The following is a 15,459-nucleotide window of genomic DNA, read 5'->3' on the forward strand; positions in this document are numbered from 1 at the left end:
TGACACAAGCCCACCAGCACAAACTAAAACAAAACCAACAGAAACCCCCCTGGGCCAGTTCAACACTGTAACACACAGAATGTAACTGTGCCCTGCCCATAACATTTTAAGAGGCAGCGTCCAGCACCAGCCTCTGCTTTGTTCAGCGCTCACTGGGGGTTGGGGAAAGAAAAGGGTGTGGCTTGGATGTTGTCATGGCAACAAGTTATCATCACTTTGAACCTCCTCCGCCAACCAGCCACAGTGTATGGACAGTGTGGTAACTCATACCACCAATGTCTGAGAGCGCACACATCCAATGGCAGTTTCCTATAAGAAGGTGGAAATCTGCAAGGAATTCAACATAAGAACTACATTATTCTGAAGACTAATCATTATTGCTGCTATTATAAATCCTGACCCACTTTCCTCCAAATTATATGTATTTTGATTATACACAAATAGGGTTTATGAATATGTTTAATATTCTTTCTTTCTAAAAATGATATCTGTATAGAATCCCAGACCATAAACTATAAAGAATGTGTTTCTTTCGAAGTCTGAGCTCCAAACCACATGCTTTTACTGACTTTTCGATTAAAAAGCCTCAAGCTTATCATTGACAGTTAGAGATGACAGAATCCCGTTAGCAATTGAAATTTGATATACTGCACAGTCCTATACACGAGGCAATAATTATCAATATTTTCCCATTACTTTTCTACTCGTAGAATAACACATAATAGGACAGTACTCAAAATAATTAAATGAGGACTATACTTAAATGATTAAATAGAGGACTACACATAAATGGACATTTCAGTTTTGTATAAGGTACATTCAAAAGGTTAGTTACAAAAAATACACTTGATAATATATGTTTACATGATCAAACTTTGCACAAGGAAAACTCACCTAACGTTTGTGGCTGGCCAGGCAGGTGGACATGACAGCTTGGTAGTCCTCTCTAGAAACATAAATACATACCAGTAGTCAAATTTAATATGTATCTATTTTTGACACACATCTTCTAAAAAAAACAAATCAAGTTGTGTGATGCTAAGGACCAAGCTAGCAGTAATGTAGCCAACAACTCACCCTCTCCAGCGAGAAGATTCATATTTACTGCTTTACTGCCAAATTAATCTGTTGCATTAGCTAATTAAAGATAAGACAAAATAAACAAATAAATAAAAACAGAACAACTATGGAACTACAGTAGATCAACAGAGAATATAGAACTATTTTGTAGCAATGGGTTGCAGTATGTTGCCCTCTCCTGGAGAAACTAAGCATTGTAGTAAACAATAAAAAAATCTAATAATTTAATACGTCTTTACTAATTGTAGATTACTACTCCTCACACCATTTCATGCACTAAATCACATGTTTTTTGTTATGGTGGTTATTTATATTTTTGCTGGTCACGTGTTACGCAAATACAGTTTGACGCGCCAAATGTTGTGGAGAAAGTGTTGATTGATTTAAGCAAATGGCTTTTCGTATTGTCGCTATTATTGGATAAAACAACGCCGCTTTCTCACATTTTTGAACTCAGACATCGTGTCATGTTTCATAATAAATCTGCCTGGTTTTCCAGCAGTGTGCCACAAGAATGCAGGACATTTTGGAGTAAGTAACTAAATGCGACTAGCTTTGTAGCAACCAGTAGGTTTTAATGTAAAAATATGTCTTTCCAAATGAAACCGCACAAATGATGTTCGATTTTTAAACTTTTGTAAAAAACGAAAAACAAATATGTTAATGTGTATTGGCTAAACCTAGATTTCAACATTATTTCCATAATGCATGTTTTTCAGTGATGGAAGGAGGGACCATGAGGTGTTGGAAAACTGCAGATTATCTTTTCTCTCAGGATGCTTTATGTCCTGATACAATAAGGTAAAACAGCAGCAGTATACAATAGCCTATGTTTTTTCTGATGACTTCACTGTTTTTAAATGATATGCTGTTTTAGGATATATTCCAGCAGAGACCACCTGTTCAAAAATGTGACAGTCTTCCACAGTTTCTTCCTGTCTGTCTGTGAGAAAAGGAAGAGTTTCCAGTCGGTGTGTATTGGTCACTATGTGCTGCCTCCAGACTCTGTCCAGGAGGGTAAGTGTCTGGGAGTCTGTTACTTTTCCCTCAGCAATAAGGATTTTTTCACATGATGTTATATATGTAGAGGTCAGAGGAGTCATTGGGAGGATGATCTGGGAATGTGATGATCTACAGGGGCCTGAGGTATCTCCAAAAAATATGTAAATCAAAACCTAAAGATAACATATAGACCGAGTGTTTGTTGCAACCGTTTTTTCCTTTGTTTCAGACTGTCAGTGATGATGCAGAAGATGAACACAGTGACGGGGACGCGAGTCAACTTAAGTGTGTTGTGTTCTTTTGAAAAAAACATTTACCACAAATTTATATAAACTCTTTTCTCGCCATGACAAATCCATCACTTCCCATAGACAAATAGATACATGACAAAAACACTCAACTGGTCACTAAAAATAGACAAAAATATCGATATACCGGTATCTATAGGCTGACATCAAACATATTTTGTTTGGGCTAACTTGCTGCAAAAGAAGACACAAAGAGCTTTATTTGAACTCTTTAAAGTGATGAGGGTACTGCAAAATATGAGACTATGCTGCTCCCTTTTAGGTTTGGTAAACAGGTTTGTGAATATTTTTTTTGTAAATTCTGATTATTAAATGGGAGCAAAATGATAAAATTAATCTGCACCTTTTTAAAATGTCACAAAACACAATCCCACAAATCACCCAATACAAAAACCGATACAGAAAACAATGGCACATAATATGATAGTAATAGTTTTTAAACAATATACCCTTCATATTCAGTACTTCACTACTATATTTATTTCAGATCTGTACAATCAGACACTTCGTTAACAAGACAACAGGGTGGATGTTTGTCTGTGTATCCCTCCAATAACATGCTCTCAGGTAACTTCATCATTTTAGTGTTTTTAAGATGGATTATTCAATGTTAATAACTTTTTCCACAGGTCATGTGAGCATGGACAATCTCCCTAAGTATACAGGCCCCTTGAGTGATCTTTGCGCCGGATGTTTCAGATGCTGCGCTCGTAGCTCACACTTTTGTGTACTTCACACTTAAATCACCAGACCAGCTAAGCATTTCACCAAACAAACTGACAGAAATAGTGCAGCTGAGCTATTTATAGTTTTGATTTTATAATACATTCACAAATTAGGCCTGTTTGTTGATATTTTATTTGTTTCTGCACACAAAATGTTTATTTGTATTTGTTAAACTAGGATTTGTGATAATTTGCTGTTATTAAATTTGCCATTAAATAAGATTAAATTATATGTGCACTTATACGAGGTTTTGTATTACTATTTTTCTATTGTTTGCTGTATATTTTATAAACACCGGACATCAACAAATGCAGTATGATTTTTTGGTTAATCCCAGCAACTTGGTGTTTTACTCATTTGTATTCTGCATTCTAAATGGTAACACTTTTGAATTGGTGTGTACAAATTGCCATTTGTAGACATTAAATGCTCTGACCATCGACACATTTTGAATGATTAACTAACTGATTTTTTTTTTATCGGCAAATCATTTTAGGTCTAATAAGTACTGGTGCACGGTGGCAGAGCAGTTTGTAATCTCTGGGTGGAGCAAATCTAAATTGCCCCTAGTGAATGAATGTGAGAGTGAAGGTTTGTCTGTGTCTCTGTGTTAACCCTGCGACAATCTGGCCCTTGTCCAGGGTCTACCCCACCTAAGGCCCAAAGTCACTGGGATAGACTTTAGTCACCTCCGACCCCATCGGGAACAAAAGTGGTAGAAAGTGAATGAAAGTCCTGGTATGTCAGGGGTTAGCCCTATGTTCCCGAGACCAGGGTTAGGGTTATATGCTGCTATAACCATATGTTTATGCACAACATTTGGGACTGTGGAACCTGAACCAGTGGCCTATTCTAGTTTTACCATAGTTCCCCCGTTCATAGAAAAAGGGGAACATAGGTACATATGTATGTAATATTTAGAAGAGTTGCTTTTCTATTACAAAAGATGCAAAAAATACTATGTTCTAGCCTCAAAATTGTATTTCACTTTCACAAAAATCATAATTTGTGGTAAACTATGTAATATATCTGTTGATAGAATAGAAAACTATTGTGGGCTCAATATATCTGTGGATATTTGTCCAGTAAAACCTAAAACGCATTGTTTTTCCTCCATCAAACATGTTAAAGAGTATATCACAAGCTCCCATAACATAAACAAATCATGTGAAATATTACTGTAAATGTCTTCTAAACCAGGCTCTGATATCACTCGTATATCTGAGGGTTTTTATTTGCCAATAACCCTTTTTTGGGGGGGTAATATTGTATGACATTCCGCATTTGATCCTAATTTCTCCATTGAAATCACTTTATGTTCCAATTCACTTTGCCTCCAGTTATGCCAATTCATGAATTTCACAATGTATTTATTTACCACATTTTAAAAAGTCTATTGTAAAGTCCAACATAGTTTACGGATCCAGTGCAGGAAAACAACAAACCTGGCAACAACTGGACATGAGCGGGTTTGTTGGACGATACCGTTTCAGAACATGGGATCCCTCAGCTTCTTCTTTTTGTTTTACGGCGGTTGACAACCATCTTAAAAGGTGAAATTCCACCACATTTTTTCTGGAGTATTATTCAAGGTTTACAATCTAACAGTATTCATATTAATATAGGAGAATTACATCTACATCGGGGTCTTTGCGTTTCAACACGCCCCCCTCTTTTGATTGGATTGATCTGCGTCTGATCGACCAATCGCAGAGTTTGTTTTGGTGTCAGCCCCAGCTACACCGGAAGCTGCAGGTCGGGTGAAGGTGTACTTTGACACTGGCCCCAAAAAGAAGTTTAATGTGCGCATTTTCACCTCAGTCGCGTCTTCTTTGCTGTAGCGCAGTTTTGCCATGGATGCGGATAATCTAACGGTGGTGTTGCACTCTCCAAAGGACCTCAGACTGGTAGGACACAGTTTACACGTGCTGCCTTGCTCTTTGGTACTCTTTGCACGGCCAGAAAGAAATCAGACAACTAGAACAATCAGATAATTAGGTTTTGGAAAAAAAAAGTGCAATGCGTTTTAGAACAACTCTGTCAATGTTTAACAATCAGAAATAAATCAGATTACACATCCTGATGATCTGTTATCTGACCATTTCTGATTATTCACACTTGTGCAGGTTTTGACAAGGAAAAATTCTGCAAAAAAAAAAATTGCTTCAGTTTCTCTAAAAATCCACAAATTAACTGACATGTGTCGCCAGGTATTTTTGATGATCAGATTTGTTTTGGTGTTATTACAAAACACCAAACACCTAAAATCAGATATAATTGCGTAATCTGATTGGCTTAGTGATTTTCAGAATCAGAAAAATAAAAGGTTTATTGCCATTGCCAATGAAGATAATTCACAAACATAGCATAGGAACTTGCTTTTTACTGGTCATGTAAATGTACTCACTGTCTTCATGATATTGCAATAATCCAGTAATAATCAGATTTTTGTCATGCATGTGAAAATCAAAATGTGGTTTTATTTTTCTTCTAGGAACAACGTCCAGTGCCAGAGCCTGGAGCTAATGGTAAATAACTGTAAGTCCTTTTTCATGCATGTTTCTTTAAACTAAAATGTTATGTGGTGTTTGCAGATGTGTTGCTGCGGATGCACTCAGTGGGCATCTGTGGGTCCGATGTTCACTATTGGCAGAATGGGCGCATTGGGGACTTTGTGCTCCGAAAGCCTATGGTTCTGGGACACGAAGCATCTGGGACAGTGGTGAAAGTTGGATCGGCTGTTAAACACCTTCAGATAGGTAGTTTGTGTTGTCAAATTATTATCAATTTTTTTGTTAAAAGGTTATTCAAATGATTTGTAAACGGCAACACCATTTGATTTATTTCTGATCATGATCAATCTAATTACTTGCTTTTCAGGTTCATGTAATTTAAATAATAAATAGTAAAAGTCCAGAAATCAGATAATGATCAGATTTTGGTGTGCGTGTTTACAATGTTAGGGCTCCAAAGTATTGCCACCAAATTGAAATCGCAATTTGACTTGACGCAAACGTCTCAAAGCAATTATTTGTGCAATTATTTAGATAATTTATCTGCAAAGAACAATATATCCTGTCTTTTTATAGGAAAGCTGGTTGTACCTTGCCTGAGCCGCCAGCCCCTCCCACATTCTGTTCAAATGCGCAACAGTTTTGTTGTAGTCTATCAAAATGTGTTGGGAATGGCTGGACAGGCAAGTTTGTACCTGTAGTTTAGATTATCGTACTAGTTTATCAGATCCTTTTTCAGTCTTTCAAAAGTTAAGGCTCATGGAGTGCACAATGTGCACTCTTTATAATGCTACTTTTTAAAAATCAGTGGCAAATCTAATCACAATTTTTAATACTTGTCTTAAAAAGCTGCAATTACTGGTCATTTATTTTTCAAAAGCATGTAACTCTATTACAAAAGTGTTATATCGACTGATCTGCTGGTTTTTCAGGTGATAGAGTGGCTATTGAGCCTGGTGTGCCTCGAGAGATGGACGAGTTCTTCAAAAACGGTCGCTATAACCTCTCCCCCACCATCTTCTTCTGTGCAACACCACCTGATGATGGAAACTTGTCCCGATATTACACTCACAATGCCAACTTCTGCTACAAGTAAATCCACAGTTCTTCAATAAGTAATCACTATACCAGAAATTACACCATTAACTCTGCCTCTTACACGACTTTGCATGTGTTTTGCTGTGTTTCTTTCCTTTGTGCAGATTGCCGAATAACCTGACATTTGAAGAGGGAGCGCTCATTGAACCTCTTTCGGTCGGTATCCACGCCTGTCGCAGAGCTGGGGTCACGCTGGGCAGCACTGTGCTCGTCTGCGGTGCAGGTACAAATGTAGGAATCTGACTTTAAAGACAGTTATGGAATCTTTCACCAACCTGCAAAGACATGTTTGTGCTACGTTCTGACCACTGATCCTTGACCCATCTCATAAATACTTAACAGGCGCTTTACTGAAACAATAAATTAGGCACATTATTAAAAATCCTCAAGTCTCTACTCTAATGGTTGGTGTTGCTGTCTTTCTTCAGGCCCTATTGGATTGGTCAGTCTGCTTGTAGCCAAAGCAATGGGGGCCTCAAAAGTTGTCATCACTGGTAATGTAAAAATATCTAATGTGGAGATTTACTTCAAAAATAAGTTTGCTGTAATATAATTTTTTTCCTGTTCAGATCTTTCACAGGAACGTTTGTCAATGGCCAAGGAATTAGGTGCTGATTTTGTGGTGACTGTGACCAAAGAGGATTCACCGCAGTCCTTGGCTAAGAATGTGTCAGACCTGTTAGGATCGCCACCTCAAATGACCATTGAGTGCACTGGAGTTGAGAGCAGCGTCCAAACAGCTATCTATGTACGTGACTGTATATTACCTATTACAGTATTGTAAATGTATTAGTTTGATGTTCTATTATTGAACTTGTCAGGCCACTCGGTCTGGAGGTGTTGTGGTGCTGGTGGGCCTCGGCAAAGAGATGGTCACTGTTCCTCTGGTCAATGCTGCTTCAAGAGAAGTGGACATTAGAGGGATTTTTCGCTATTGCAACACGTGAGTAAACTTATGTCTTATAACAGCCATGACACTGGTCTTATGGTGGTTTTGTCTTGCAGTTGGCCCATGGCAATAGCTATGCTAGCATCAGGGAAAGTCAATGTGAAGCCTCTAGTGACCCACCGTTTTCCGCTGGAGCAGGCGCTCCAGGCTTTTGAGACCACCAAACAGGGCACCGGGATAAAGGTCATGTTAAAATGTGACAAAAATGACCATAACCCTTGACCAAGTCATTAGATATTAACCCAAAGACCAAAAGTGTTGGTGTAATCCCTCATTCGTCCAGGAGTGTTCCATAGTAGAAAAAGCTTCAGTTGTAGTCATCTGGACACAGTTTGAAAAATTAGACGTTTCGACTCTCATCCAAGAGTCATTGTCAATAAAAGAATTTAGATCGAGAACTCTGATATTAATACTGTTCTGTGGTAAGACCCGCCCATTGGGAGGAGCCTTCCTGAAGTAGAAAGAGTTGTTTGTTTCAACAGAAACTCCCCCTTGTATCCACCGAGCCTATTCAGAATCTTAATGGGCTATTAGAATCCTCTTTGTCTTTGTGAGACCCTGGCTCAACCACCCTGAGTACCTGATTAGCATCTAAATGTCCTGGTCCTGGTCCTCTACCTCTCCAGGGGTTCAGTATTCCATTATAGATACCAGGAAGATTGAAGCTTAGCCCTCCATTTCTGTTTAAAGAAGGTCTTTCTTTTTAACAAAAATAGCTTTCTTAACTCCTCTTTCAAACCATCTTTTCTCCCTGCTTAAAATCTTCACCTCACCGTCTTCAAACGAGTGATTAGAGGCTTCAAGATGGAGATGCACGGCGCTCTGTGGTCCTGAACTTGTATTTCTTCTGTGCTGATAAAGCCTCTTGTGTAGAGGCTGTTTCGTCTCACCTATGTACCGTTCTTTACAGCTTTCTTCACTGCATTGGATCGAATAAACTACATTGCTCTGTTTTTGAGTCGGCAACTTGTCCTTAGGGTGAACCAGTTTTTGTCTTAAAGTGTTTCCTGGTTTAAAATAAACAGGGACTTCGTGTTGTCTAAAAATTCTCTGCAGTTTTTCCATAGTGGCCAACCTGTACATGGAGCACTTTGAGAAGAAGGCACTGTCCTCATTCTCAGGCATAGCTCCAAAACTGTGGCTTCGCTATGTCGATGATACTTTTGTAACAATCAAGAAACAAGAGCTGGAAACCTTCTCTGATCACATCAATGCTGTGGACCCACATATCAGGTTTACAAGAGAAGACGCTAAGGAGAATCGCTTGGCCTTTCTTGATTGTTCCACGATCAGAGGAGAGGACGGGAAACTCCAAATAGAAGTATATAGGAAACCTACACACACGGACCAGTATCTGCTCTTTGGTTCCAACCACCCACTACAGCACAAGCTGGGAGTGATCAGAACCTTACAACACAGAGCTCAAGGTGTGCCCACCAGCTCAGAGGGCAAGAAGAAAGAGGAAAAACATGTCTGAAATGCCCTCTCAGCCTGTGGTTACCCCGCTTGGGCTCTCAACAGAGTGAAGAGAACCAAGAAGCAGGACAAAAGGGAAACTGAACAGAGAAGGAAGGGTGTTTCTATCCCTTATGTGTCTGGCCTGTCGGAAAAACTGCAGAGAATTTTTAGACAACACGAAGTCCCTGTTTATTTTAAACCAGGAAACACTTTAAGACAAAAACTGGTTCACCCTAAGGACAAGTTGCCGACTCAAAAACAGAGCAATGTAGATTATTCGATCCAATGCAGTGAAGAAAGCTGTAAAGAACGGTACATAGGTGAGACAAAACAGCCTCTACACAAGAGGCTTTATCAGCACAGAAGAAATACAAGTTCAGGACCTCAGAGCGCCGTGCATCTCCATCTTGAAGCCTCTAATCACTCGTTTGAAGACGGTGAGGTGAAGGTTTTAAGCAGGGAGAAAATATGGTTTGAAAGAGGAGTCAAGGAAGCTATTTTTGTTAAAAAAAGAAAGACCTTCTTTAAACAGAAATGGAGGGCTAAGGTTTAATCTTCCTGTTATTTATAATGGGGTACTGAACCCCTGGAAAGGTAGAGGACCAGGACAAGGACATTCAGATGCTAATCAGGTACTCAGGGTGGTTGAGCCAGGGTCTCACAAAGACAAAGAGGATTCTAATAGGCCATTAAGATTCTGAATAGGCTAGCTCGGTAGATACAAGGGGGGAGTTTCTTTTGAAACAAACAACTCTTTCTACTTCAGGAAGGCTCCGCCCAATGGGCTGGTCTTACCACAGAACAGTATTAATATCGGAGTTCTCGATCTAAATTCTTTTATTGACAATGACTCTTGGATGAGAGTCGAAACGTCTAATTTTTCAAACTGAGTCCAGATGACTACAACTGAAGCTTTTTCTACTACCAAAGACCAAAACTTTAGAAACTGGACATTGAACTGGAGCCAAGGAAGTATTTGTAGTTTTGAAAACTAAGGTTTAGTTATAAAATTAATTGATGTGATATGAACACAATTGTATATCTTTTAAAGTAATAAAGCGTTTAACAATTTTCACAATGTTTTGTAAAAGGTTATTCTTACACAATCTGCACCTCCTTGTTAAACAGATAGAGGGCAGCAGAGTCTTAGGATTGAATATATATTTTCTATTTAATACATTGTTTACAAATATACAAATAGTCCTCTTTAGACCAGTGTATAGCAGGTTTCATAAATACATCTATGTTATTCAAGGATAGAGAAGAAATCTGCTTTGAAAGAACGTTTAATGTTACTACAGAAGCTAATTGTGTCTCGATATATAACTGCAACATACATTGTGTTTACAGCAAGCTGAACATTATATAATGCTGAATTAATCAGTGTACCGTAGTTTGTCCAAATACCACAAGTTTGACACATTGAATCAGTAAAAAATCCAGACAGGTTTAGCTCTGATTTTATTCATCTTGCCACATTGACATGATTCTACTTTACGAGGCATGCACACAGATAATGTTCAAATAGATCAGATTTACTGCGATGCATTGTAAAACCGCTACTTTGTGTTACGGCTTTGTCTGTCACAGTGAGCGATTCACAGTTCCCTCTCGAGACGTAGCCAACATACAGGCGTGGAGATGGAAGCGGCGACTAAACCTGTGCATTTTGCTTTTTTTAAATGAGCACAATACTTGGACAAGTTTCTTTTTTATGTACAGACATTCTAATACTGCGTATGGCAATGAGACAGCTCACACTACACAGTTACATTCACTATCAACTCATATCCAGTACATATGAGTTTCAGTCAGAGACATTAATGAAACAGTAGCACACAAAGAAAACATCTGTGTCCAAAGCTTGTGTTTTAAAAGCAGAATTAACGCTTTTTAATAGTTTTGTCCAGTTACTTGTTATTAGAATGTTACATGTTGAGTTTAGAAAAGACATCCCTCGCCTTAGAAGTTGTGTATTGCCATAAAATTAAGAAAAAAATATATGGCATTTCTCCATTTAACCCCTGCTTTGATTCACATGATCACAGCAATTTGAAAACCATCAAGTTCACCACACAAGTCATTCCCCTTTTCAGACATTGATAATTCAGATTGGCTTGTATCATCATGGATCCTCATACGACAAGTTACATACAATATATATTTACAATTTGGCCGTGGAGCCTCCCCAGTGCCTTCAAATGCAATATTAGCAAAACAGTATGTATTTACATGACAAATAAATAAACTTAAGGGGAATGGGGCTATACAAAAGTATGTATAGCTGCATATGTTGCATTAAATGAATATAAAAAATAAAGTGTGGACATTCACAAGTTCATACACGCACCCACAGAGCAGACGTTAAAGCACAGACAACTCAAACACATTTGTGTGGCTGGTCCAATGGTAAAAGCGCTGTATGTTGTTGCTATGGCCACTGCATGTTAAGCATAAATAAAAAGTGATTATGTTGAACTTAAAAGACAGATGAGGAGCAGGGCTGCAGATCCTCCATAGTCTTATGTCGTCTTATGTTGCCCTGTTTGAGAAGATCAGCCTTCAGTCCTGTCCAGTGCTTCATATGTACAAAGGTGTCTCCTGTCCAGTGAGGAGTCTGAACATGGCGGCTGGCATTGTCTTCATGTGGATCTGGAAACACCAAAACATTCATCATTTCAATTAATATGACACAAAATAGAAGAGTTGGACTAGTTTAATTTGTGCAACTAAATATTTATGGGGTTCAGCTTCGTGTTATATGCAACATTTTACCTGTTTTGAATTATGAATTGCAAACAATATACATATTTCATCTGAAATCTCTGGATAGTATAAAAGGAAGGTAGAATGTAAACACTAAACGACAACATGTGGGCTGCAACTAGTGAAATGATACTCAATGATTAATAGTGAATTCAACTTCTGTAAGAACTTTTACTTCAACTGAATGTATACTACTGTAATAATGAGCGCACCTCTCCCACAGAGTTGGACAGAGCCTGGACAATCTTCTCATGTGCTGTTGCGACCACACTCTGTCCGTTGATCTCAATGATTCGGTGTCCCACACGGACGCCGCCCCGTTCGGCGATGCCTCCTCGCATCAAACTGCAGATCTACAAACACACAGATACACAATTAGAAACATAGGCTCAGCTGTAGCTCTGTTATCAGAACTGAAAGAGACACGTCTAAACTTACAATGCCATTTTGGACACTAAATCCCAGCTGGTACTTCAGGTCTGGCCTCTTGATGAGGACAGTAGTTACAGGAGGGCAGCTCACGATGTTCATTTTAACCTGGACCTGGTTCTTCAAGCCCTGCAAACACAAACACAGTTCACACAATTGCGATCTAAGTGACGCTTTATATCCAGTGTGTAAGTCTGTAGTTTTGTCGTACCTTAATAATTCCCTGACAGGTGGCGAGTGGCAGCCCCACAAGGCTGGTGTTATTGATGGACATGATCTGATCCCCAATCTTGAGTTTCCCAGAGCGCGCGGCCGGTCCTCCGTTCATCATGTTGGCCAAGATCACTGTGGGTAAAATGGAGCCCCAGCCCGACTCCACAATAACCACTCCCAGGATCTCCCCTTTAATCTTCTCCAAAGTCAGCTACGGACACAGACAAGAGGCATCGGTAACTTAACAATCTACTTTTTTATAATTGACCTCGATGACCACGAAATTCTATGAACTTATGTCTTAATTTGCCAAATTATGCATAAGACTCATTTGATTTCCTACTATTATTTCAAATGAATAAAGTATATTACACGCTACGTATAAAGTACAAAGAGAAGCAGGTTGTGATGTCACCACTGGAAACGGTCCCGGGCTCCGTGCTGAGTCTGCTGACTATAGAAAAATACTACCACTAAACAAATCTTCTCCAATGGAATCACACACACAAGTTTTACTTTAACCCGTCTCCTTTATTAAAATTGTTTTGACTTTTAGAAATCCTAGACTTTAAAAAAATAATAATAATAATATGAAAAAACTACAACCACTTTATACTTATAGTCAGAGAGAAATAGTTTACATTTACTTGAGTAACCATCATTTTACTCATGCCAGAGTAATATATTTGAATACCGGTCATATATTTCACTGTGAGTAAAATATTTAGTTAATCTGCAAACTAAGTCTACACGTAACAAATGCTTTATGTTTCCGATCTGATTAAGTTTTTCTCATGTTGTGGTTTATCCTTTGAAAATACAGGATTTAGTTATGTAGTTGTTAAATGTTTTGTCCTTCCATAGAAATAAAAATTAGATAAATGTCTACGGTCTTGTGTGGTCGTGTGTGGGCCTCTGTCTGTCCCACTGCCAACACTGAATGAGTTGTGCATGAAATGATACCAACCTCTTTGCAGTTCTCAGAGTTGGAAAAGTGTATGAGGTCGTCGTTGTACATCTCTTGAGTGTTGATGATGTCACTGTACTCCTTTTGGCTCAGGTCCTCGGGGTTAATGCCGTTGGCTCGGAGGAACTCCTGGTAAGCTACACTGAAGGCCTGGCCAATGGACTGAGCTATGAGCTGGGCCTGCGTGAAACAACAAAACACACAAATGCTTTTAGATCAATATGTGCAAAGCATCCTGTAGGAGTGAGGCTAAGATGAGCTGCATTGTACTGGAACTCGATTGACAGAGCTTTGTACAGTTGTGAAAAGGAAATTGAAAAGAACAAGAACAAGAACATGCAAATAAAGCAATGTGTTCATTTACATTTTGTTGTGCAGTTTGGCATTCATGAGAACAAAAGTAGCACTTTCAGCTTTGATTTATGACCACTGCATGAATCTAATCAAATATATATGCTGAAGGAAACAGAAACAGAAATGTTGTAGGTATTTACAAATAAGAAGTTCTTATAACTAGACATTAACAAAGAATGACCATTAAAACACTATATTTTTTATTAAAGCATAAAAATCTTTCAAGGGAAGTAATATCTAAATTACACAACTGCATTAATAATCTGGACAGCTACAAATACCAGTAAATCCTTTGCAAACAACAAAATATCCAGTCAGTATCAATATCAACTCTTCAGTATCAAATCTTCAAAAAATCACTATTACATATTTCACACCCTAACCCTATCAATCATCCAGCTCTAGCTGAAAATTGTTTGGTTTATGTGCAATAGGGTCATTTTTATTTCATTAATTGCAAACAGAGGTGATAAATATTTACAAACTTAGATATGGAAAATGTTATATATCAAGTATAGAGCTGATTAAAAATGTTATATATCAATTATAGAGCTGATTAAAAATACAAATGAAAAAAGTGATGCTGTAAACTTTCAAACAGGGATATAAGGTGATATGTCTGACCTCGTATGATTCATTTAACAGATAATTCTCATTTCTGTTGGATTGACATAAGGAATATCGTTATCGGGATATTATTAATATTATTACCAACACATAATTGCAATGTACCTCCGCGATATTGGTCTAAAACAGCTGACCATTAAGTGTCCACTGGATGTTTCTGTTCCATCCATTTTCTACCGCTTGTTCCCTTTCGGGGTCGCGGGTGACTGGAGCCTATCCCAGTGACTTTGGGCCTTAGGCGGGGATGTTGTTGATTTATTTTGACTGTGGTGTAGTCAAAAACATCTAAAATCCGCAAACCATTCCCTGCTAAAATGAACAATGAGCGACTGGAGCTGGCAGGAGCCGCAGATGGAGTTTAGGAGCCGAGGAGAGGCGCTGAATGCTTCTATTATAATTCTGGCCGGCCCTTTGATGCTGGCAGTGGACTGAGGAGCAGAGACAGGAGTCCAGCCTTCAGACGCACTGGGCTGCTGGCTGCTCAGGCAAACTCTGTTCATGGTGCCAACTCCTGCTGAATCTGGTTCAACTCCACAAACTGGGCTCATAACGTCTGTCCCATCTGCATAAGTGGAATTACATAAAAAGCTTAAGCTCTCCACACAAACAGTTTGAGCTAACGTAAAAAGCAGCCGTTTTTTTTGACACGGCGGACACTGCACTGCCTCCGTAAGTTCAATCAATTTGAGTCAAGTTTCAGGTATAGTTTTAGTAAAGACTGAGTTAAATCATTATTGTTTGTGTTAGTCTCCAAAATGTAATGCTAATTTTGTTGATTTTTCATAAGCAACTTCCAAAAATAAAATCTAGAAGTGTTGAATCAGATTGTTTTTACTTTCTAGGCCCTTAAACTCACTATATTTTAACAATTATCTTCATATTAAAGTTGCTGCACCTGCATTTTACTGTCTGGAAAAACAGAACTAGTTCATTATAAACTGTTTGCGGCGGTCCAAACTTATTCCTCAC

General features: G+C 38.5%; 4 protein-coding genes across 11 annotated transcripts in view; 2 read left to right on the top strand and 2 right to left on the bottom strand.

Annotated features, from left to right (window-relative positions):
- The window catches only part of sdhaf2 (succinate dehydrogenase complex assembly factor 2), a 222,684-nt gene that overhangs the window by 40,471 nt on the left and 166,754 nt on the right, over positions 1–15,459 (bottom strand). The gene's annotated exons all lie outside the window — the stretch shown is intronic.
- Positions 1,521–2,153, top strand: terb2 (telomere repeat binding bouquet formation protein 2). Its single transcript, XM_072464624.1, has 3 exons — positions 1,521–1,611; positions 1,800–1,881; positions 1,958–2,153. Exons 1-3 carry the CDS (start codon positions 1,548–1,550, stop codon positions 2,151–2,153), a joined length of 342 nt encoding a protein of 113 aa, XP_072320725.1. The 5' UTR covers positions 1,521–1,547.
- Positions 4,882–15,459, top strand: part of sord (sorbitol dehydrogenase) — an 85,829-nt gene continuing 75,251 nt past the window's right edge. The window contains exons 1-10 of the mRNA XM_072464889.1: positions 4,882–5,023; positions 5,611–5,644; positions 5,711–5,875; positions 6,562–6,721; positions 6,832–6,950; positions 7,156–7,221; positions 7,297–7,475; positions 7,549–7,670; positions 7,733–7,937; positions 10,078–10,097. Coding sequence (XP_072320990.1) covers positions 4,970–5,023; positions 5,611–5,644; positions 5,711–5,875; positions 6,562–6,721; positions 6,832–6,950; positions 7,156–7,221; positions 7,297–7,475; positions 7,549–7,670; positions 7,733–7,898 — 1,065 coding nt within the window. The 5' untranslated portion in view covers positions 4,882–4,969 and the 3' untranslated portion in view covers positions 7,899–7,937; positions 10,078–10,097. The remainder of the gene's footprint in view (positions 5,024–5,610; positions 5,645–5,710; positions 5,876–6,561; positions 6,722–6,831; positions 6,951–7,155; positions 7,222–7,296; positions 7,476–7,548; positions 7,671–7,732; positions 7,938–10,077; positions 10,098–15,459) is intronic.
- apba2b (amyloid beta (A4) precursor protein-binding, family A, member 2b) overlaps positions 10,579–15,459 on the bottom strand; it is a 61,865-nt gene continuing 56,984 nt past the window's right edge. For all 8 annotated transcript variants that reach the window (XM_072465842.1, XM_072465840.1, XM_072465841.1 and 5 more), the window contains 5 exons: positions 13,510–13,689; positions 12,541–12,753; positions 12,339–12,458; positions 12,113–12,253; positions 10,579–11,786 (listed from right to left, as the gene is read on the bottom strand). In XM_072465842.1, coding sequence (XP_072321943.1) covers positions 11,715–11,786; positions 12,113–12,253; positions 12,339–12,458; positions 12,541–12,753; positions 13,510–13,689 — 726 coding nt within the window. In that variant the 3' untranslated portion in view covers positions 10,579–11,714. The remainder of the gene's footprint in view (positions 11,787–12,112; positions 12,254–12,338; positions 12,459–12,540; positions 12,754–13,509; positions 13,690–15,459) is intronic.

Source organism: Eucyclogobius newberryi, unplaced genomic scaffold, assembly GCF_026437365.1.
Source record: "Eucyclogobius newberryi isolate DKJ021-1_F unplaced genomic scaffold, fEucNew1.0.hap1 SCAF_5, whole genome shotgun sequence".
Classification (NCBI taxonomy): domain Eukaryota; kingdom Metazoa; phylum Chordata; class Actinopteri; order Gobiiformes; family Gobiidae; genus Eucyclogobius; species Eucyclogobius newberryi.